This window comes from Gorilla gorilla, chromosome 16 (assembly GCF_029281585.2).
Source record: "Gorilla gorilla gorilla isolate KB3781 chromosome 16, NHGRI_mGorGor1-v2.1_pri, whole genome shotgun sequence".
Classification (NCBI taxonomy): Eukaryota; Metazoa; Chordata; class Mammalia; order Primates; family Hominidae; genus Gorilla; species Gorilla gorilla.
This window is the reverse complement of record NC_073240.2, coordinates 85282535-85304893: the sequence shown is the minus strand read 5'-3', so window position 1 is coordinate 85304893 and position 22359 is coordinate 85282535. Positions and strand designations below refer to the sequence as shown.

The window sequence follows — 22359 nt, the reverse complement described above, 5'->3', positions numbered from 1 at the left end:
GATAGTATGTTAATAAGTGAAGAACTCTGTATCGTACCTGGAAATTCACAGAAGTTATACACAAGGCAGAAACTTTAGGTGATTATTGCTATACCTAGGGTAAGCAAGACTGAATTAAAAGAGAGTACATAAACTATTCACTGTACATAAAGGAGAAGTCTGCCTTTGAAGTAAAGAAGAGATCCACAGGAGAATCCACAAATTCCCACTATATTAGAGTGGCAGATGATATAGCCAATTCCTGCCAATCAGTGGCATAGGGGCAGTTAGTCTAAGACAAAAGTGTAAGGGCACATAAGGTCTCACTCAGTGAGGGTCCTTGTAAAACACTCAGTGCCTACGTGGGATAGGGTATTCTGGAGAGATGAAATAAAATGCAGACACTCCAGAAACTATCTCCAAATGAAGGAAAGCCACAAAATAATAAAAAACGAGATTCACTGACACAAAGGCAATGTTTTTTCTTGTGAATGCCTTCAACTGCAGCTTCCTATTCAGTCCCCATAATAACATAAAGCTGCAATAGGTCTAAAGCAGCAACTCTTTAGGCAGAAGAAGGGTATTTTTCCCACAGGCAGCCATAACTGAATTTACAAGGGACTTGATCAAACTTTGACTCTAATCCAGATCCCTGATATTTGAAGTAAAGGAATGTGGAGACACACACACACACACACACACACAGAGTATATATGCAGATACTTTTAAAATTTGCTCTTTTTTTTTTTTAACTTCTTAAATGGCAGCTTGCACCACTGTTTTTTTTCAACCAATTTTTCTTTTCTAATATGTGTATTCAGGGCTATTAAACTTCCGTATAAGGGTGAATTTAGATGAATCCCCAGGTTTTAATATATTTTCATGATTCCTCTATTTCTGCTAATGCTTCTTTCTTTAAATTCTACTTTGTCTGATATTAGTACAGGTATACCAATTTTCTTTTCATTTTGGTTCACATTATAGCTTTTTTCCATGCTTTTCTTTTCAGTCTTTCGGTATCCTTGTATTTAAGGTTTGACTCTAGTAAACCACATAAATTTTGTTTTATAGTCTAACAATCTTTTGTCTTTTAACTGAAGTAATTAGTCCATTTACATCTAATGTAAAATATATATATTCTGGGGTTCATATCTACCATTTTAGAATTTGTCACAATTGCACTATGTTCTTTTTTCTCTCCTTTCTTGAACCCTTTTGGATCAATCAAGTATTTTAGCATGATTCTATTTGCCCTTGTGATATCTGAATAGTTATACATTGTTTTATTTTGCTTTTAATGGTAACCTTAGAAATTGAACGTGCATCCCAGACTTTTAAAAGTTGAAGGTAAATTGTCTATTTTACATTTTTCTGAACAATTCAAGGACATTTGAACACTTTAAATTAATTTTACTCTCTTCCGAATTTTATATTATTGTTTCTATGTTTTTAAAGTTCTACATACATTTAAACTCCAGAAAACATATTGCGCTAAACAGTATATATAATATATATGTGTATATATGTATATATAATATATATGTGTATATATAATATGTATATATAATATATATGTGTATATATGTATATATAATATATGTGTGTATATATATATAATATATATATATGCGCTATCCATTGCTCTTTCTTTTATAATTTAACCTTTATTTTAAGTTCAGAGGTTTATGTGCAGGCTTGTTATATAGGTAAACTTTTCCCATGGGGGTTTGATGGACAGATTATTTTGTCACCCAAGTATTAAGTCTAGTACTCATTAGTTATTTTTCCTGATCCTCTACCTCCTCTCACCTTCCACCCTCCAATATGTTCCAGTGAATGTTGTTTCCCTGTATGTGTCCATGTGTTCTCATAGTTTAGCTTCCACTTTTAAGTGATAACATGTGGTATTTGGTTTTCTGTTCCTGCATTGGTTTGCTAAAGATAATGGCCTCCAGCTTCATCCATGTTCCTGCACAAGACATGATCTCATTTTTTATGGCTGCATAGTATTCCAGGTGCATATGTACCACATTTTCTTTATCCAGTTTACAATTTGTTTTTTTGAGGAGGAGGAGTCTCACTCTGTCGCCAAGGCTGGAATACAGTGACATGATCTCTACTCACTGCAACATCCACCTCCCATGTTCAAGAGGTTCTCCTGCTTGACCCTCCTGAGTAGCTGGAATTACAGGCACCCACTACCATGCCTGGCTAATTTTTGTATTTTTAGTAGAGATGTGGTTTCACCATGTTGGCCGGGCTGGTCTGGAACTCCTGACCTCAAGTGATCCACCCACCTCAGCCTCCCAAAGTGCTGGGATTACAGGCATGAGCCAGCACACCTGACCCCAGTCTTTAAGTGATGGGAATTTAGGTTGATTCCATGTCTTTGCTATTGTGAATAGTGCTGCAATGAACATATACATGCAAGTGTCTTTATAATTAAATGATTTATATTACTTTCCATATATACCCAGTAATGGGATTTTTGGGTCTAACGGTTATTTCTGTTTTTAGGTCTCTGAGCAGTCACTACACTGTCTTCCACAAAGGTTGAACTAATTTACACTCCCACCAACAGTGTATAAATGTTCCCTTTTCTCCACAATCTCACCAGCATCTGTTACTTATTGACTTTTTAGTAACGGCCAGTCTGAATGGTATGACATGTTATCGCATTGTGGTTTTGATTTTTATTTTTCTAATGATCAATTATGAGCTTTCTTTTTCGTATGACTTTTGGCCATATGTCTTCTCTTGAAAAATGTCTGTTCATGTCCTTTGCTCACTTTTTAATGGAGTTGTTTTTTTCTTGTAAATTTAAGTTCCTTTGTCAGATACATAGTTTGCAAAATTTTTCTCCCATTCTATAGGCTGTCTGTTCACTCAATTGATAGTTTCCTTTGCTGTGCAGAAACTTACTAGTTTAATTAGATCTCACTTTTCAATTTTTGCTTTTATTGCAACTGCTTTTGGTGTCTTCCTCATGTAATCTTTGCCCATTCCAATGTCCATAATGGTATCGTCTTCCAGGGTTTGTATAGTATTGGGTTTTACATTTAAGTCTTTAATCCATCTTGAGTTAACTTTTTGTATATGATGTATAGAATTGATCCAGTTTCAATCTTCTGCATATGGCTACCCATTTATCCCAGCACCAATTATTGAATAGGAAATCCTTTCTCCATTGCTTGTTTTTTGTCAGGTTTGTCAAGATCAGAAGTTGTAGGTGTGTGGCCTTATTTCTAGGTTTTCTATTTTGTTCCATTAGTCTATGTGTCCATCTTTGCACCAGTATCATGATGTTTTGGTTACTGTAGCCCCGAAGTATAGCTGTAAGTCAGGCGGCATGATGCCTCCAGCTTTGTTCTTTTTGTTTAGGATTGCCTTGGCTATTCAGGCTGTTTTTTGGTTCCATATGGATGTTAAAATAGTTGCTTTTTTTCTAGTTCTGTAAAGAATTTCAATGTTACTTGAATAGAAATAGCATTGAATCTATAAATTGCTTTGGGCAGTATGGCCATTTTAACAATATTGATTCTTTCTATCCATGAGCATAGGATGTTGTTCCATTTGCTTGTGTCATCTCTGATTTCTTCAAGTGGTGTTTTGTAGTTATCCTTGTAGAAATATTCTACCTCCCTGGTTAGCTGTATTCCTAGGTATTTTATTTTGTGTGTATGACAACTGTCAATGGGATTGTGTTCCTGATTTGGCTCCTGGCTTGACTGTTGGTGTATAAGAATGTTAATGATTTTTGCACATTGATTTTGTATCCTGAGACTTTGCTGAAGTTATCAGCTTAGGGAGCCTTTGGCCTGAGACTATGGGGTTTTCCAGATATAGGATATGTCATCTGCCAACAGGGATAGTTTAACTTCTTCTCTTCCTATTTAAATGATCTTTATTTCTTTCTCTTGTCTGATTGCCTCATCCAAAATTTCCAGCACTATGTTGAATAGGAGTAGTGAGAGAGGGCATCTTTGTCTTGTGCTGGTATTCAAGGGGAATGCTTCCAGCTTTCACCCACTTGGTATGATGTTGACTGTGGGTTTGTCATAGATGGCTCTTATTATTTTGATGTATATTCCTTGAATACCTACTTTATTGAGAAGTTTTTTTTTTTTTTTTAAATGGAGTTTCACTCTTGTCGCCCAGGCTGCAGTGCAATGGCAGGATCTTGGCTCACTGCAACCTCTGCCTCCTGGATTCAAGTGATTCTCCTGCCTCAGCCTCCCAAGTAGCTGGCATTACAGATGCCCGCCACCATGCCCAGCTAATTTTTGTATTTTTAATAGAGACAGGGTTTCACCATGTTGGTCAGGCTGGTCTTGAATTCCTGACCTCAGGGGATCCACCCGCCTCAGCCTCCCAAAGCTCTAGGATTACAGGCGTGAGCCACTACACCCGGCTCATTGATCTTTCGAATGGTTTTTTGTCTCTCAATCTCCTTCAGTTCAGCTCTGATTTGAATTATTTCTTGTCTCTGCTAGCTTTGGGATTGGTTTGCTCTTGGTTCTCTAGTTCTTTTAGTTGTGATGTTATGTTGTTAAATTGAGATCTTTCTAACTTTTTGATGTGGGCATTTAGTGCTACAAATTTCCCTCTTAACATTGCCTTAGCTGTGTCCCAGAAATTCTGGCATGTTGTATCTTTGTTCTCATTAGTTTCAAATAACTTCTTGATTTCTGCCCTAAATTCATTATTTACCCCAAAGTCATTCAGAAGCAAGTTATTCAATTTCCATGTGATTGTATGGTTTTAAGTGATTTTTTTAGTCTTGTTTTCTAATTTGATTGTGCTGTGGTCTGAGAGATTGTTTTTCCTTTTTTCTTTTTTTTTTTTTTTTGAGATGGAGTCTTGCTCTGTTGCCCAGGCTGGAGTGCAGTGTTGTGATCTCGGCTCACTGCAAGCTCTGCCTCCCAGGTTCACGCCATTCTCCTGCCTCAGTCTCCAGAGTAGCTGGGACTACAGGCGCCTGCCACCACGCCTGGCTAATTTTTTGTATTTTTAGTAGAGACGGGGTTTCATTGTGTTAGCCAGGATGGTCTCGATCTCCTGACCTTGTGATCCTCCCACCTCGGCCTCCCAAAGTGCTGGGATTACAGGCATGAGCCACTGCACCCAGCCGAGATTGTTTTTTTATTATTTCAGTTCTTTTGCATTTGCTGAGGAGTGTTTTACTTTCAATTGTGTGATCAATTTTAGAGTAAGTGCCATGTGGTGATGAGAAGAATGTATATTCTGTTGTTTTGGGGTAGAGAGTTCTGTAGATGTCTATCAGGTTCATTTGATCCAGTGCTGAGTTCAGGTCCTGAATATCTTTGTTAATTTTCTGTCTTGATGATCTGTCTAGTATTGTCAGCGGGGTGTTAAAGTCTTTTATTCTTACTGTGAGGGAGTCTAAATCTCTTGGAAGGTCTCTAGGAATTTGCTTTATGAATTTGGGTGCTGCTGTGTTGGGTGCATATATATTTAGGATAGTCTGGTCTTCTTGTGAATTGAACCCTTTACCATTAAGTAATACCCTTCGTCTTTTTAAATTTTTCTGGTTTAAAGTCTGTTTTGTGTGAAACTAGGATTGCAACCTCTGATTTTTTTCTGTTTTCCATTTTTTTGGTAGATTTTTCTCCATCCCTTTATTTGAGCCTATGTGTGTCACTGCATGTGAGATGGGTCTCTTGAAGACAAGCATATCAATGGGTCTTGGTTCTTTATCCAGCTTGCTACTCTGCGTCTTTTAATTGGGGCATTTAGCCCACTTACATTCAAGGTTAGTATTGATATGTATGGATTTGATCCTGTCATTATGATGTTAGCTGGATATTTTGCAGACTTGTTTATGTGGTTGCTTTATAGTGTCACTGGTCTGTATTCTTCAGTATGTTTTTGTAGTGGCTGGTAATGGTCTTTCCTTTCCATATTTAGTGCTTCCTTCAGAAGCTCTTATATGGCAGATCTGATGGTAACAAATTATCTCAGCATTTGCTTGTCTGAAAAGGATCATATTTATCATTCACTTATGAAGTTTAATTTGGCTGGATATGAAATTCTGGGTTGGAATTTATTTTAAGAATGTTGAATACTGGCCCAGAATCTCTTCTTGCTTGTAAGGTTTCAGCTGAGAAGTCTGCTGTTAGTCAATGGACTTCCCTTTGTAGGTGACCTGACCTTTCTCTCTGTCTTTAACATTTTTTCTCGTTTCAGCCTTGGAGGATCTAATGGCTATGTCTCTTGGGATGATCTTCTTGGGAAGTATTTTACTGGGGTTCTCTGCATTTCCTGAATTTGAATGTTAGCCTGTCTAGCTAGTTGGGTTCATCCATGAAGTTCTCATGGATGATATCCTGAAACATGTTTTCCAAGTTGGTTCCATTATCCCCCTCTTTTTCAGGGACACCAATAAGTCATATATTTGGTCTCTTTACATAATCTCATATTTCTCAGAGGTTTTGTTCATTCCTTTCATTCTTTTTTCTCTATTCTTGTCTGACTGTCTTATTTCAGAAAGCCAGTCTTCAAGCTCTTAGATTCTTTCCTCCACTTGGTCTATTCTGCTATTAATACTTGTGACTGCATTACGAAATTCTTGTATGGTGTTTTTCAGCTCTCTCAGTTCAGTTACACACTCTTCTATACTAGTTATTTGGTCTGCCAGTTCCAGTATGGTTTTATAATGGTTTTTAGCTTCCTTGGACTGGGTTTCAACATACTGCTATAGCTCAAGGATCTTCATTTCTGTCCATATTCTGAACTCTGTTTCTGTCACTTCATCCATCTCAACCTGGTTCAGAACACTTGCTGGAGAGGCAAGGTGGTCATCTGTTGGAAAGAAGGTGCTCTGGCTTTTTGAGTTGTCAGGGTTCTTGTGCTGATTCTTTCTCATCTTTGTGGGCTTATCTTCCTTTAATCCTCGAGGTTGCTGACTTTTTGCATAATTTTGTTTCTTTTATCCTATTTTTTGAATGACCTTGAGGGCTTGATTCTAGTACAAGGTGGATTCAGCCAACTGGCTTCATTTATGAAAGATTTTAGGGGGCCAACACTCAGCTCCCCATACCTGGACTGGATTTTCTAATTCTGGGGTACTTGTATTGGGCCCCAACTTTGTTCTCTGGCTCCTTGATGTTAGGAATCCACTGCACTGCGGGGGCCAAAATGTTTTTGGACTGCCGGTCATTACACTCTGATGGCTGATGTCAGCCAAAGCATTTCACAGCATGACGACAGTGGGATCCATACTCATTTGCACATAACAGCAGCGCGGTAGTGGCAGCTACGGTGGAGTGCTACCAGGTGCCGGGGGTCCTGCCTCTCTGTAGGCATTCACCACAGTGGCAGAGGCAGTGCAGCTGGGGGTGGGCAGGAGGCCCCTGTTGGTGACTGTGTGTTCAGTCATGCTGGAGGTGGTGTTGGCTTAGGGGCGGGGCACTGGCAGATGCAGGTCTGAGTGCCTTCTGTGTGGCCCACAAGTAGGAGTGGTTGCTCAGGGTGGGGCAGGATCCACTGTTCTCTGCACAGTGTTAGCCCAGGGTGGGATGCTGGCTGACTCTGTGCCCACCAAGGCTCTGTCTGCAGTGGCAGTCAGCAGGGGACTGCCCATTCTGCTCACTCTCATCTAATTGTTCTGCAGGCATAAAAGGCTGTTTTCATTTCCTGCTTCAGGATATTTACGTATGCTGCTCCCACTATCTGAACTTTTTTGGTCTCATAACCCTTCCCATCACATAACTGATTTCTTCTTAGCAGTAATATCTCAGCATAAAGATGCCCCAGCACAGAGGGCAGGGTCCCTGACCATTTCATGGATTTTCTTAACACAATTTTTTTTTTTTTGAGACAGAGTTTCGCCCTTATTGCCCAGGCTGGAGTGCAATGGCGCAATCTCTAGCTCACTGAAACCTCCACCTCCCGAGTTCAAGCAATTCTCCTGCCTCAGCCTCCTCAGTAGCTGGAATTACAGGCATGTGCCACCATGCCCAGCTAATTTTGTATTTTTAGTAGAGATGGGCTTTCTCCATGTTGGTCAGTCTGGTCTCAAACTCCTGATCTCAGGTGATCCACCCGCCTCGGCCTCCCAAAGTTCTGGGATTACAGGCGTGAGCCACTGTGCCTGGCCAGTGACACAATTTTTAATTATATATAATTTGATTGTTTACTTGTTTATTGTTTGTCTCCTTAGATATAAGAACCTTGAAGGCAGGATATGTGTTAGTTTAATTCACTGGAGTTAAACTCCTTACCCACATCAAGGGAATTAAAAGGTTCTGGAGCCAGAGACTTACAGGAAGAACTTCTGAGGATTCCATTGAGAAAGGTGTGCTGTGAGCCTACCTCTCATTCTGCACCACCAAGGAGAAGGGATGAGGGCTTCAGTCTGCTAACCCCAAATCAAGAGGAAGAAATTTTAAGGATACCACTTGAAGAGTTCAATATGTGTCACCAACAGTTGGTTGGTGTTTAATTCACACCTGAGAAATTTAAGGGCTGAGAGAACAGCTGCAGCAGCCCATGTAAGCAGAGTAGGTGTTGCAGCACTGGCTCCCTGGACTTGAAGAGTTTGTTTAGCAAAGTTTACATGAGGGTTTCCTGTGAACCAGATGTGGGCACGTGCATGAGTGCCAGCATGTGGTTGTCTTAGGAACTTACCAAGATGGCCACAGAGGGGTTAGCACATGTAAATAGGGAGAAGCTGGGGGCATGTCTAGCAGTCTCAGAGCTGAGGAAAGAGCAATATTACCAAGCCAAAGTGTTGTGAATAGCACATTTCAAAGGAATTGGAGGCAAGAAATCCCAAGGAATTTGGGAGGGCAAAGGCAATTTCTCAAAAAATCCATCAAAGTGCTCACAACAGTCAGCTTAAGACACTTGCCAAACAGAGAACACCAATACCTGCTCTCAACAATAAAGCCAAGAACTCTCCTGCCTCCCTTTCCTCTCCTTTTGCCCAAGTCTCCCCTTCTGAGTACGAGTAGAAAAGATGGAAGAAGTTGAACAACTGCCCTTCCCTACCTTCAGCCTTCTGGAGATATACCACTTGGCAAGATTATTTTCCAAGCAAAATCAAAGAAATTTTAAAAATGAACCAAATAATAAATAAATACGTGAACATTTTAGTTGTATGACAATAGGATGAAAGTGGTTATTCATGGTCCTTAATATATTCCTCTAAATTCTCTTTAACAAACACAAGTACGTACTAGAAAAAAAAAAAAGACCAATGCAAATAAATCCCACACCTTTCCCACTCTAACCCTACCACTAATTGCAAATTATTCAGACTTCTCAGACTTGAAGTTTAGAAAGAGATGCCAAAGTTCTCCCTTCCCCACTCATTCCCAGGCTGGAAACTTCTCCCCCATGTGGCTGGCCAGCAGTGGGAAAGAACTCACCCTTGACATAAGAAGCCCACTAGCCAGGCATGGTGGCTCACGCCTGTAATCCCAGCACTTTGGGAGGCCGAGGCAGATGGATCATTCAGGTCAGGAGTTCAAGACCAGCCTGGCCAATATGGTGAAACCCCATCTCTATTAAAAATACAAAAATTAGCCAGGCGTGGTGGCAGGCACCTGTAATCCCAGCTACTTGGGAGGCTGAGGCAGGAGAATTGTGTGAACCTGGGAGGCAGAGGTTTCAGTGAGCCCAGATCCCACCACTGCACTCCAGTCTGGGCAAGAGTGAGACTCCGTCTCCAAAAAAAAAAAAAGCCTCCTCCCCTTGCCCACAGGGTGTAGCTCTCCTATTGCAGCCTCCTTGGCAGAATAAATATATCCCAAAACAACATGATACCCCATCATTCTTCTACACAGCATGACACAGAATACCAGGGCCTATATCTGCTCACCAAGGTGGAAATATGGGGAAGCAGGCATAACACATTCTCTTTGCAAGAATAATCCCTGGATTTAGTTCTCCAATGCTTTACTGAAGCTTCCATGCTCTGAGTTAGAACTCACCCTGGGGGAATGCTACCACAGTACCTCCAGCAACCTTCCCAGGCTTTCCTGGAGTAGACCGGTGAGTCTTTCTTCTCAAAGGCCACATGTACAATCTCTCATCTGCCCTGCTCTGCAATGTCTCAAGGAAACTGGAGGACATACTTGGTCACTGTTTAATGTATGGTAGAACAGTGACCTCAACAAAATCCAAACTCCAGCCAAAATATGCTCTCCCTGCATTTCTACTCTGTATCTTGAAGCTAATCGGCAAAGGCCAATTTACTCTTTTGCCTAACAATATCCCAAATCTGAAGATGACTGACATAATCTTGGAATCTTCTTTTGTACAAGACTAGCACGTCAGATTCCATCAATCTGGGGCTCTCTCTTATCTAAGAGCTGATGCAAAATCCTTGACTGGGAATTAAACTGTCCCATAAAGAATTACCTTGAAGTGTCTCAAAAACAATGATAAGCACAGGCTTATTACAAATTTACAGATTTTTAAAAATAAGCTGATTTTACATTTTTGCAAACATTATTTAACATAAACATATCTAAAATGTGAAAACAGAACTTGCATCATGTTCCTAATCAATGGGTTGCTCAGAATAGATGAACAAGAACTGGATTAAGTTGCAGCAACCCAAGGGCAGAACTCAGAAGACTTGACCTCTTGCTCCAACTCTTGACAACTTTAAACCAGTGACTTAAAGTGCCAGGATTTCCTTTCCTCAAAGCCCAAAGTGTCCAGTGCTCCTGGGTCCTGTGTGCAACATGGCCACACCCATGAAAACGGGACCATTGCTGCTTAAATATGTTAACCTAGGTTGACTAATATTTAGACAAAGCAAACATTACACCATCATCACAGTACATTCCAAAGCCATATAAAGTTATCTCTCCTCTCCACCCATCCAGAGGCACTGGCACATTCCACATTCAGGAGCAAGTGAAGCCACCACTAACCTTCCAGTCAAACATCTCCGCAGAGAATATGATGCTCCTCCCCCACAGGTCCGGGAGCAGTCACTCCAGTCGCCCCAAGCATCCCAGTTGCCATCTTTGTCTTCATCTGAACGAGTGTTTCTTGAGGTCTAGATGTTAAAAAGCAAACAAACAAACAAAAAAACCACATAATAAATTATAGGCAAATGTGGTAGAAATATCCCAAATCTTCCCCAGTTATTCCAGAGTCACCTTTTTTTTTTTTTTAATTGAGACAGAGCTTCGATCTTATTGCCCAGGAGTGCGATGGCACAATCTCGGCTCGTTGCAACCTCCACCTCCTGGGTTCAAGCAATTCTCCTGCCTCAGCCTCCTGAGTAGCTGGGATTACAGGCGCCCACCACCACACCTAACTTTTGTATTTTTAGTAGAGACAGGGTTTTGCCATGTTGGCCAGGTTGGTCTTGAACTCCTAACCTCAGGTGATCTGCCCGCCTCAGCCTCCCAAATCCAGAGTCATCTTCTAAGCTCTTCACAAAGACCAATGTTACCCAAAAATGCTTTGCTTTCGAATGACTGCATAAAAAAAAAAGACAGGTTTATATGAAAATCAGTTGAGACATGCATGCCTTTCCACCTTAAGGTTTTGTCGAGATGGCTTTTAAGCTCAGTATTATATCTGAAATTTTATCATTCCTAAATTTAAATAAATTGGCTAAATATCAATTATATTATTCTGTTTTCTAACTTACATAGCAGGGACCCTGCTTGAGCCTAAACCCCGTCTACCAAAAATACAAAAATCAGCTGAGTGTGATGGTGCGTGCCTGTAATCCCAGCTACTCAGGAGGCCAAAGCAGGAGAATCACTTGAACCAGGGAGGCGGAGGTTGAAGTAAGCCAAGATTGCGCCACTGCACTCCAGCCTGGGCAGCAGAGCAAGACTCTATCTCAGAAAAAAAAAAAAAAAAAAAGAAGTGCTCATGAGTGAAATTCTGACTTGCTTGTGTGTCAGGCAGACTGGCGGTAACTCCCAAGAAACCTTGCATAAGGATTTGTGGAACCTCCTGAGAGAATCTCCATTCCTAGAAAACAAAGTCATATGAACACAGTTGGCCAAGTTATAAAGGTTTTGAATCCAAGAAAATAGGGAAGAGTCAATTATGAGTACAGTTTGGTTTAACTGGTCTCCTAGACTTTCCACCATTGACTTAATTCAGAATACTACAGAGAAGAAGTGAAATTACAAGTAAAAAGTACATAGATAGATGTAGGTATAGACCTGAAAAGAAATAAAGCTCATTATTAAGTTACAAAACTTTACTAAGGGGTCTAAAATATACTTGAATAAATGAAGAAACAACCATAGTCCTGAATGAGTAGACTCAATACTGTAAAATGCTACTTCTCTCCAAGTTTATCTATAAGTTTACAGCAAGTCCCATCAAAATCCCCAAATAAAAATTTTTTGAAACATAACAAATGATTCTAAAGTTCATCTAGTGGTATAAATACCTATAAGAGCCAAGGGAGGCCGGGCGTGGTGGCTCATGTCTATAATCCTAGCACTTTGGGAGGCCGAGGTGGGTAGATTTCCTGAGCTCAGGAGTTCGAGACCAGCTTGGGCAACATGGCAAAACCCCATCTCTACTAAAATACAAAAAAACTAGCTGGGCGTGGTGTCACATGCCTGTGGTCCCAGGTACTCAGGAGGCTGAGGCACCAGTATTGCTTGAACCCGGGAGGCAGAGGTGACAGCTGAGATCGCGCCACTGCACTCCAGGCTGGGTGACAGAGCGAGACTCTGTCTCAAAAAAAAAAAAAAAAAAAAGCTAAAAAATTGTGAAGGAAGATAGAATTACTATAGAATTACTATATGATCCAGCAATCCAACTTCTTGGTATTTATCCAAAAGAATAGAAATCAGGATCTCAAAGAGATATCTGCACACTCATTGTTTGCAATAGCCAAGACATGGAAGCAACCCAAATGTCCATCAACAGATGAATGGATAAACAACATGTGGTATACACACAATGAAATGCTATGGAGCCATTAAAAAGAAGGAAAGCCTATCACATGCCACAATATGGATGAATCTTGAGGACATTAGGTTATGGGAAACAAGCCAGTCACAAAAGACAAATACTGCATGGTTCCATTTATATGAGGTATCTAACATAGACCGACTCATTGAAGCAGAAAGTACAATAGTGGTTGCCAGTGACTGGGGTGATAAGGAAATGAAGAGTTACTGTCCAATGGGTATAAAGTTTCAACCATGCAAAATTAAAAAGTTCTAGAGATCTGCTTTTCAACATTGTATTATAATTACCAATACTGTACTATATGCTTCTAAATTTATTAAAAGGGTAGATCTCATGTTACAAGTTTTTTTAAACACAATTAAAAGAACTCTAAAAGAAGTAAAATGAGAGGAAAATTGTCTCAATTAAGAGTACAGAATTGGCACAGCAATAAACAAATGGACCTATTAAAAAAAAAAGAGTCCAGAAACAGATCAAGTATAAGGACACAGTATAGCACCACAAATCAATGTGACAAATGTTTTGTGGGCTTTTTGTTTGTTTTGTTTTGTTTTTGAGATGGAGACAGGCTTTGTCACCCAGGCTGGAGTGCAGTGATGTGATCTCAGCTCACTGCCACCTCCGCCTCCTGGGTGGGTTCAAGCAGTTCTCCTGGCCCAGTCTCCTGAGTAGCTGGGACTACAGGTGCCCGCCACCACACCCGGCTATTTTTTTGTATTTTTAGTAGAGATGGGGTTTCACCGTGTTAGCCAGGACGGTCTCGATCACCTGATCTCATGATCCGCCCGCCTCAGCCTCCCAAAGTCCTCGGATTACAGGCATGAGCCACCGTGCCCGGCATGTTTTGTGTTTTTAAAAATCATAGATAACTTCTTCATAGCATATACCAAAATAAATTCCAGATCTATTAGAAATGTATGTTAAAATACTGAAACCATAAAATATTAGAAATATTATAGATTAATAGATTAATCTTGGATATACCTATACCAATAGTTGTATAGGAAAGACTATCCTAGATATAGCAATAAAAGTAGAAATTAAAAGGGAAAAGACTGATAGGTTTAATTACATTAAAATAAAAACACATATATCATTTTCTATCTCTTTTCTACAGACAAAGCTATAGGCATAGGCATATATATGCAAAATGTACCAGTAAAAGAACGCGTATGTACACTGGAGGTATATAGGCTGGAAACATACCAAAGTAGCTCTAAGAATGGAGGAAGTAGGACTAGGAACAAATGTTGTTGGGAAAAGACAGGAAATGAACTTCAACTGAATGTTTAATTTTCCCTAGTCCCACCCAGAATATGATAAATTGTTAAATGCCAGTTTTATTACTATTTGAACTTTCATGGTTTTTGAAATTTCTATTTTAAAAATATTGGGGTGGGGAAAAAGACAATCATTAGATAATCATATTAAATCTATATCATTTTTCATGCATGTATACTTTGTACATGCATGGGGAGAGGAGTGAGAGGTTAATTAAAATATTACCATTGCTACCTCTATGTGTGAGGGATTTGGGTGACTTTAACGTGTTTTTGTTGTTGTTGCTGTTTCTCTGCATTTTGTAGACTTTTCTTAATAAAACACATCATACCTTAATTAAAAACAAGGAAGCAAACAAACAAAAACCACATATTCTTGGTGTACAGAAAAGTTCAAGTCAGACAGAATTTAATAGGTAAGTTCTAAGCTGGAGAACAGCAAAGTTTATGAAAGAAACTGTGACATACTAATAAACTGCAGCATGTGACTGAACTAGATATTGCACAGGTTTCCTTAAGCCCTTAGGCAAGTTACCTCATCTAACCAAAAAAAAAAAAAAAAAAAAAAAAATTAAATTAAAAGAGGGACCTGTGGAAAGGACCTTCAAAAGTGAAACGAAGAAATAATGACTGGAAGCAAAGAGGGGGTTTTCCAATAATTTTCACTCAAGTCTCACTGGTCAACGGGCTTTATGGCTTCTTGCCAAGCTACCTATTTATAGCACAGTAAGCAGTCCTACTAGAGGCAATATTTCAGTAACAGTCAAGTGAAAGGAAAGGATAAATATCTGGTGACTGATCAAATCTGTCATCAGGAATAGGGGCTAATTAAACCCATACTATTTACTGTTCTAATTAGACCACTGTTCAGTTCAATTTTCTATAGTAAATGTCACCAAACATAACTGTGCCCTGTCTATAACATAATAAAAAAATAAAGTTTTAATTCACAAAAGATACAATAAGCAGTTTAATACATTCATCTGGACTTTTAGGTTGGGTAAGTCCAAATCATTTAGGTAAATGTTTAAAATATACACAGCTGAAATTGATTTTTCATTTTGTCACTCGATATACCAAAAGGTTGAATGTGAAAAGCTGAAAAACATCATCATATGTATTTTTAAATGAAAGTTGAGAGTTTTTGCAATACTGTTTTAATTTGTTTTTATTCCCACTATTCCATCTGTTCAGTTCATAGTTAGAATCAGGTTTCTTTCCGTAACTTCTCTACCTTAACTTACAAAAAAAAAAAAGAATCTTGATTCTAAAATAACTAAAATAGGCATGTTATAAGTGCAAGCATTTGGCTTCTCTGACTGGATAGATAAGATATTTTCCCTCTAAGAAAGCAGAGCAGGAACGGCACCTCAAGAGGGGTCCTTGAGTTTTTCTCCTCTCCTCAGCCAGGAAGATGCTTGGATTTTGTTTTGAAACCCCAATGCCATCTCCAGCAGCCAGCCCTTCTGCTTTTTTAATGTATTATTTCTCTGGAGAGTAATAGCAATAATATCCCAGATTTCCACCCAGTTCTGCTCTCTTCCCTTTCATCCTAGCAGCATAATGATAACACAGACATTCAGAAATAACTCCACTGAAGCAGAATGAAGCGCCACCTGGGCCACTGCTGAAAATGTATGTTTGCGTCGTCTTCCTTGCAGTGAAACAGAACCTACTTCCCTGGAGCTTCCATGCCTCTAGAGCAGTGGACACAGCCTTGATCCTCTTCTACAGAAGAGTCCTTCTCAAGCTTTCTGAAGGCCTCCTAGTTCCTTCTACGTTCCCAGATCCTTTGCAACTATGCTCTCTCGGCACACATCGAAATTTGCACATTTTAAGTCTTAAAATGTAGGGTCCAGAATACAACACTGAATCTAAGAACACAGACTTGTTCTTTGCACCCATGATCCAGGTTTCTTCAGATAAAACCTAAGTTTCCTTCTTCTCTCCCTCCCTCCATTCCTTCGTTTTTCAGCCAGCCCATTTGTTGGAATCTGCTCTGGAGACAGCATCACATAATAGTTAAAAGCTGTTTGACTCTGAGTTTCTTAAACTTTCTAAAACTCATCTATGAAATGGAGATGATAATCTTTACCCAAACAAGATTTAAATAAAATAACACATATAAAGTACAGGCAGCATCTCCCTGCATGCAGTTGGTGAGTATCTCAATAAGGGTAAGCAATTGTTTTTCCTCTTCAAAAATAATGTCTTTTTCAAAACAATGATGGGAGAGCCAGCTCTCTCCCATTTGTACTTATGCAAGACTTAACATTCATCACTACTGAATTTCCTCTTGTTGGTTTTGGCCCAGAATACCAGCCTGTTGAGATCTGTTTGAACCCTGATCCTGTCACCCTATCTACGAGCCACTGTGCTCAGCTCTGCAGCTTCCGTGTCTTCACCCAAGTCCCTGATAAACGTGTGGGACATAGCTCTCTAATCTTACAGCATTCCACTAATGCATATTTCTGCTTTTTAAACTAGTAAGCCGACCATAATGCCAAGTAAGCAGCCAACTAATCAGACTTGGAATCTGTGAACACAGTTTAATGTTACAATAAAAATATGAAATAATACCAATTACCGTCATCAAATGTCAGGAGGCAGAAAGGTTTGTGGGGAGGGAAGAAATCAGCCATCAGAAGGAACTGGATCCGGCAGGGTGGAACCTGTATTCTTGGGCTGCATGGTGGTGGTAAACCTCCTGAGAGAAGAGGTATGTAGCAGCTCCACATTGGTTAGCCCCAGCTCTGAAGGTTAATGACAATAAAATACAGCTGACTGATATCAGCTGGCTCTTTGGCCTGAATGTAACCCAGGTGAATGTCTGTGTTTGTCAGTTGAGTATAGCTGTTCCCAATTCCCCCTGTTCAAGCATCTCTTTAGATTGTCTCAAGTAATCATTTAAATTCCATGTTGTTATTATTTTATATGGTAAGTTGTTATTTGAACCCAATCCAAGTGTGCTTCAATCAATATCATGTCACTCTGTGACCCTGTCTGGGGCCAGAATCTGAGGCAGAGCATGGAAGAAGACCTGAACAACCTTGTCCTACATAATGCAAGCACTGTTAATCATTATTAATGCACAGCGTGAGTACTGCCTGCCAGTACTTTTCCCACCTTCTCTCTTACCTTCTCAACAAGCCCTTTAAGATAGATATCACCGTCCCCATTTTGCAGGTGAACAACTGTGGCTTTGAGAACCATGTGTGTCCAAGGCTCATCTATAATTTCTTTTATTTTTCTTTTTGAGACGAAGTCTTACTCTGTCACCCAGGCTGGAGTGCAGTGGCACAATCTTGGCTCAGTGCAACCTCTGCCTCCCGGGTTCAAGCGATTCTCCCACCTCAGCCTCTCAAGTAGCTGGGATTACAGGCACTCGCCACCACGTCCAGCCGGTTTTTGTATTTTCGTAGAGACAGGGTTTCACCATGTTGGCCATGCTGGTCTTGAACACCTGACCTCAGGTGATCCGCCCGCCTAGGCCTCCCAAAGTGCTGTGATTACAGGCATGAACCACTACGCCCAGCCATCATCTATAATTTCTAATGTCATACAATGAACATGTATAATTTTACAATAAAACATCCAATAAAAGTTATTTTCTTCTTAAAGAAGGGGCCTAGGCAGAAGCGCTTTCTGTCTTACCCCAGACAAAGCCTGCATTTTCTTTATGGACATCTGTATGTTTTCCCCACTGATGCTCCACTTCCTTTCACGACCAGGAATCCAGTCAAATACAGCAGCCCAGCTATCATCACTCACAGTTAGCATTTCGCCTCTTGGATCAAATACATCTGCTGCTGTGATCTGCTTGACCACAACATTCTTTCGATATCTCTATGAAGTCTTTTACTTTTTTCCCCCTCTATATTGCAAGCAGAGCTACACTTCTGCTTTTCAAAAGTATTTCATTTTATCTAGCTTCTTTCATGAGGAATTCGCATTTCTGACTGATGTTCATGAACTCACATGCATTCGTTCATTTTCTCACACAAACTATACCAAGAGCTTGCTAAGTTCAAGGCTCTGTGCTCAGTGCCCTGGGAATACAAGTGTGGATCTGGCCCTCAAGTAGCTCACAAATCAATGAGCATCAGGTGAGAGGGACAAGGGCTGTGGTGAGGCAATGGCAACCTTTGGTTGTCAAGAGCAACAGACACAAGGGGCCCAGGGAAGGAGACCCTGAAACAGAAGCAATTTGTACCTTGGTTAGGAGAGCTGGGATAGACTTTCCACTGAACATACCAACCCTGCTGGAAGCATGGGCAGCACCTCATGTATCCCTATCACCTTCTTCCGTATGATAGGTTACATGTGAGTCCTTATTTTGTGCTCACCTCTGTTTTCTAATTGTGATGGAATTACAAACACTTTTTACTTTCTTCTTTTATGATCATCTATAATTTCTAATGTTATATGACAAACATGTATAGTTTGCACAATAAAACACCCAATAAAAGTTCTTTTTTTTAAAAAGGGAAAAGGAAAACACTAAAAGGAAAGCTATGAAAACACTTCCAAAGAAGCAGTATGCACTTTGTGTTGTTTGGTTCAAATTATCAGGCTTAAAGATCTCTTAGGAAATCATATTTTCCTAAGTAAAGCTCTAGCTAGGGAATATTTTGGATAAAAAATTCCAAAAAAGATATTGTTTACTCATTATATAATAGGGCTGGTAAAAGCCAAAAATATTGTAGGAATAAGTATGTTCACCATCTCATAAAGACTCAAGTACTGCTTGCCTTTCTTGGATCCCCAGGCATAAATCAAATCATAAAATATTTTCCTGACAAGTTCTTAAATCTGTGACTTATAATGAATAGTACAGTTCTACTAGTCTTGCTAAAACGTTAGTAATTAAACACAGATTTCATGTATAAGGTCACTTATTGGAAACGCTATATTAACAGCTCCATATTAAAAACAACCCAAAATAAAATGAGTTCCACTGGGATATTACTTCCCAGACATCAAATAAATGTTCATTCCAATGTTACCACAAAGGTTATTTAACGGGATCTCAAACGACCCAGATTTAGTTAACAGTAAATACATTCTTTCAGGTTAATACTACCTTAAGGTCTTTAACAAAAGAAATTTTAAAATATGAATTGGGTAAACGGCATAAAAATGTCACTCAAGCTGTCACACAGACTCAACAATTCAGTCTGACCAGGATATATTAAATACCCATATATCTAAAGCTGTGTGCTAGGTACTGTTGAGAAATGCTCCGTACCTCTGTGTTTTACGTCTCTCTTCTTCAGTCCATTCTACCCTCTGCTGCTCCAAAACTCATTATCCTGACAGTTGATGGCCTCTAGGATTTGGTTGACACTTTCCTAGTCAATGTGCTCCTAATTATTTTACCACCTTTAAAACCCTTCACTAATCTCCTCAGGACACACATTCTGCCCCTCTAGGCTGTTTGTGCCCTATCCTACCCTTTGTCCAGCTTCATCTCTGGTGGCTCCTGCTAGCACCACATATCCCATATGCTGAGCACACAACACTTTTCATTATTTCAGACACTAACACACTTGCCATCCTGCTTGGGAAGCATTTTAAAAACACGCTATTTACCAAGGTAGTGGACAGGGCACAGGGAAACCATGAAGCCTGGTGCAGCACCCTGGGGCTGGTGCAAGCCAGATTCTGCGGATTTGACGATTATCATTATCTGCCTTGGCCCTGCACGCTAGATGGGGCAAGGGCAGGCAGGGGCTGTGTATATAGGGCTGCCTGAGAGGAGCTAAGGCCTTCGGTTGAGAATCAGAGCCCACAGCAACCCACAAAGAGAGAGCTGGGGAAGTAAACAAACACACTTCTGTCCTCCCTCTCTCCAGTCGCACTGCAGTGCTCATTATTGGCCAAACCCAACCAGGAGCCAGAGGGCAAGGGAGACCATTGATGCTGTCCATGCAGGTCAGCTTCCCATTGGGTGGAGCGCGGGGCAGGGAAGGGTGGAGAGTGGATCTGGAGGGCAAAGAGAAGCTTTCCAGCACAGCAATTTATTGACTCACTGGACTATTTTTAAGCAGAGGAGTGACTTAGGCAGATTGTATTTTGGAAAACTTACTCTGGCAGGAGTGTGGGTAAGGATTGAGGGAGCAAAGCCTCACATCAGAGAGCATAGCTATAAGGCCACTGACATGCAAGAGACAAGAGCCTAGACTAGATTTACCAGTGTCTGGAGGAGGAGAGCATAGATGCAAAGTTCAAAGGTGCTAGAATCAATAGGAGCTGGCAGCTGACCAGATGCAGGAAGAAAGGAGATGTTAGGATGACTCCCAGGCTTCTGTATTAAATGATTTGTGGCAAATGCCAATATCATTCAGGCTTCCCGAGCATCCTCAAGCCCACCCTTGAGGTAGGATTCTCAGCACCTGTGTGTACAGAATGAGAGCAGTTTACCTGATAATGGTTAAGATAAAGGGGGCAAGCTGTTGGTCTCTGGGAGGAATCTGGCCTGCAGGTCTGAGTTATTTAACAATGATTGTATATTCTTCCAAACGAGCCCCTAAAAAGAATTATTTCTTAGGCCGGGTGCGCTGGCTCACGCCTGTAATCCCAGCACTTTGGGAGGCCAAGGCGGGCGGATCACCAGGTCAGGAGATTGAGATCATCCTGGCTAACAGGGTGAAACCCCGTCTCTACTAAATATACAAAAAAATTAGCCAGGCGTGGTGGTGGGCGCCTGTAGTCCCAGCTACTCGGGAGGCTGAGGCCGGAGAATGGCGTGAACCCGGGAGGCGGAGCTTGCAGTGAGCCGAGATCGTGCCATTGCACTCCTGCCTGGGTGACAGAGCGAGACTCTGTCTCAAAAAAAAAAAAGAATTATTTGTTAAGGTTTAAATATACGAAGATTTCACATAAAAATATAGACTTCTGAGGCCTAGAGTGAGACCCTGTTTAAAAAAAAAAAAAAAACCTAGATTTCTGACTTCTCAGGAAAATAAAATAAAATTCACATCACAGCATGGCAATAATTAAAACTAAGTGTGGCCATCCGATTTTTAAACGGCATGTGACCTCTAATATGCCCAGTCCCCATCCAGCCACTGTGAGGATTTGTATTATTTTCCTGGCCTCTGTAGATCAAACTGGGAGCTTGTTGGTAACAAATGACTGTCAGCTTGAAAGTAAATCAAGTCCGGGTGCGGTGGCTCATGCCTGTAATCCCAACACTTCAGGGGGCTGAGGTGGGTGGATCACTTGAGGTTCAAGAGTTCGAGACCAGCCTGACCAACACGGTGAAACCCCGTCTCTACTAAAAAAATACAAAAATTAGTCAAGTGTAATGGTGTGCACTTGTAGTCCCAGTTACTCAGGAGGCTGAGGCATGAGAATCGCTTGAACCTGGGAGACAGAGGCTGCAGTGAGCCGAGACTGCAGTGAGCCGAGACTGCATCACTGCACTCCAGCCTGGGTGACAGAGTGAGACTCTATCTCAAAAAAAAAAAAGAAGTAAATCAAAAGACATGTATATTTATAACTGATAAAAGATTCTTCACAGTATTGCTATAGAACGGCATTATTTTCCAGAAGTAAGAAACATACATACAACATGTAGCTGAAAAATAAACAAAGGGCATTTGGTTTTTGCTATGGTCTGAATGTGTCCCTGGAAATTTATATGTTGCAAGTTGATCACCAATGTGATAGTATTAAGAAGTGGGGCCTTTAGGAGGTAATTAAGTTATGAGGGTGGAGCTTTTAGGGCCCTTATAAGGAGCTTGAGAGAGTTAGTTCCCTCTCTTCTGCCCTCCCACCGCGTGAGGACATAGCATTCATGCCCTCTAGAGGACATGGCAACAAGGCACCATCTTGGAAGCAGAGAGAAGAGCCCTCACCAGACACCAAACCTGCTGGTGCCTTGAACTCAGACTTCCCAGCCTCCAGAACATGAGAGAATACATTTTTGTTCTTTACAAATTACCCAGTCTCAGGTATTTCATTATAGCAGCACAAATTGACTAAGATAGTTGTCTTTACTGCACGCTAAGATCAGAGTGTGTCCACAGAAGCAGAATATACGTCATTCCATGAGGCCCAGTGTCTAAACTCTACTCCCTTTCCACATGTGAACCTTGCAGTATTTCAGACATAAGATATTAGTGTATTTAGGAGTCATATTCTGGCTAAGCGCAGTGGCTCA

At 40.6% G+C, this 22359-nt stretch overlaps 1 protein-coding gene across 5 annotated transcripts in view; it reads right to left on the bottom strand.

Moving 5' to 3' along the window:
• ADAMTSL3 (ADAMTS like 3) overlaps nt 1–22359 on the bottom strand; it is a 392199-nt gene that overhangs the window by 256915 nt on the left and 112925 nt on the right. For all 5 annotated transcript variants that reach the window (XM_055362792.2, XM_055362793.2, XM_004056691.5 and 2 more), the window contains exon 4: nt 10887–11014. In XM_055362792.2, coding sequence (XP_055218767.2) covers nt 10887–11014 — 128 coding nt within the window. The remainder of the gene's footprint in view (nt 1–10886; nt 11015–22359) is intronic.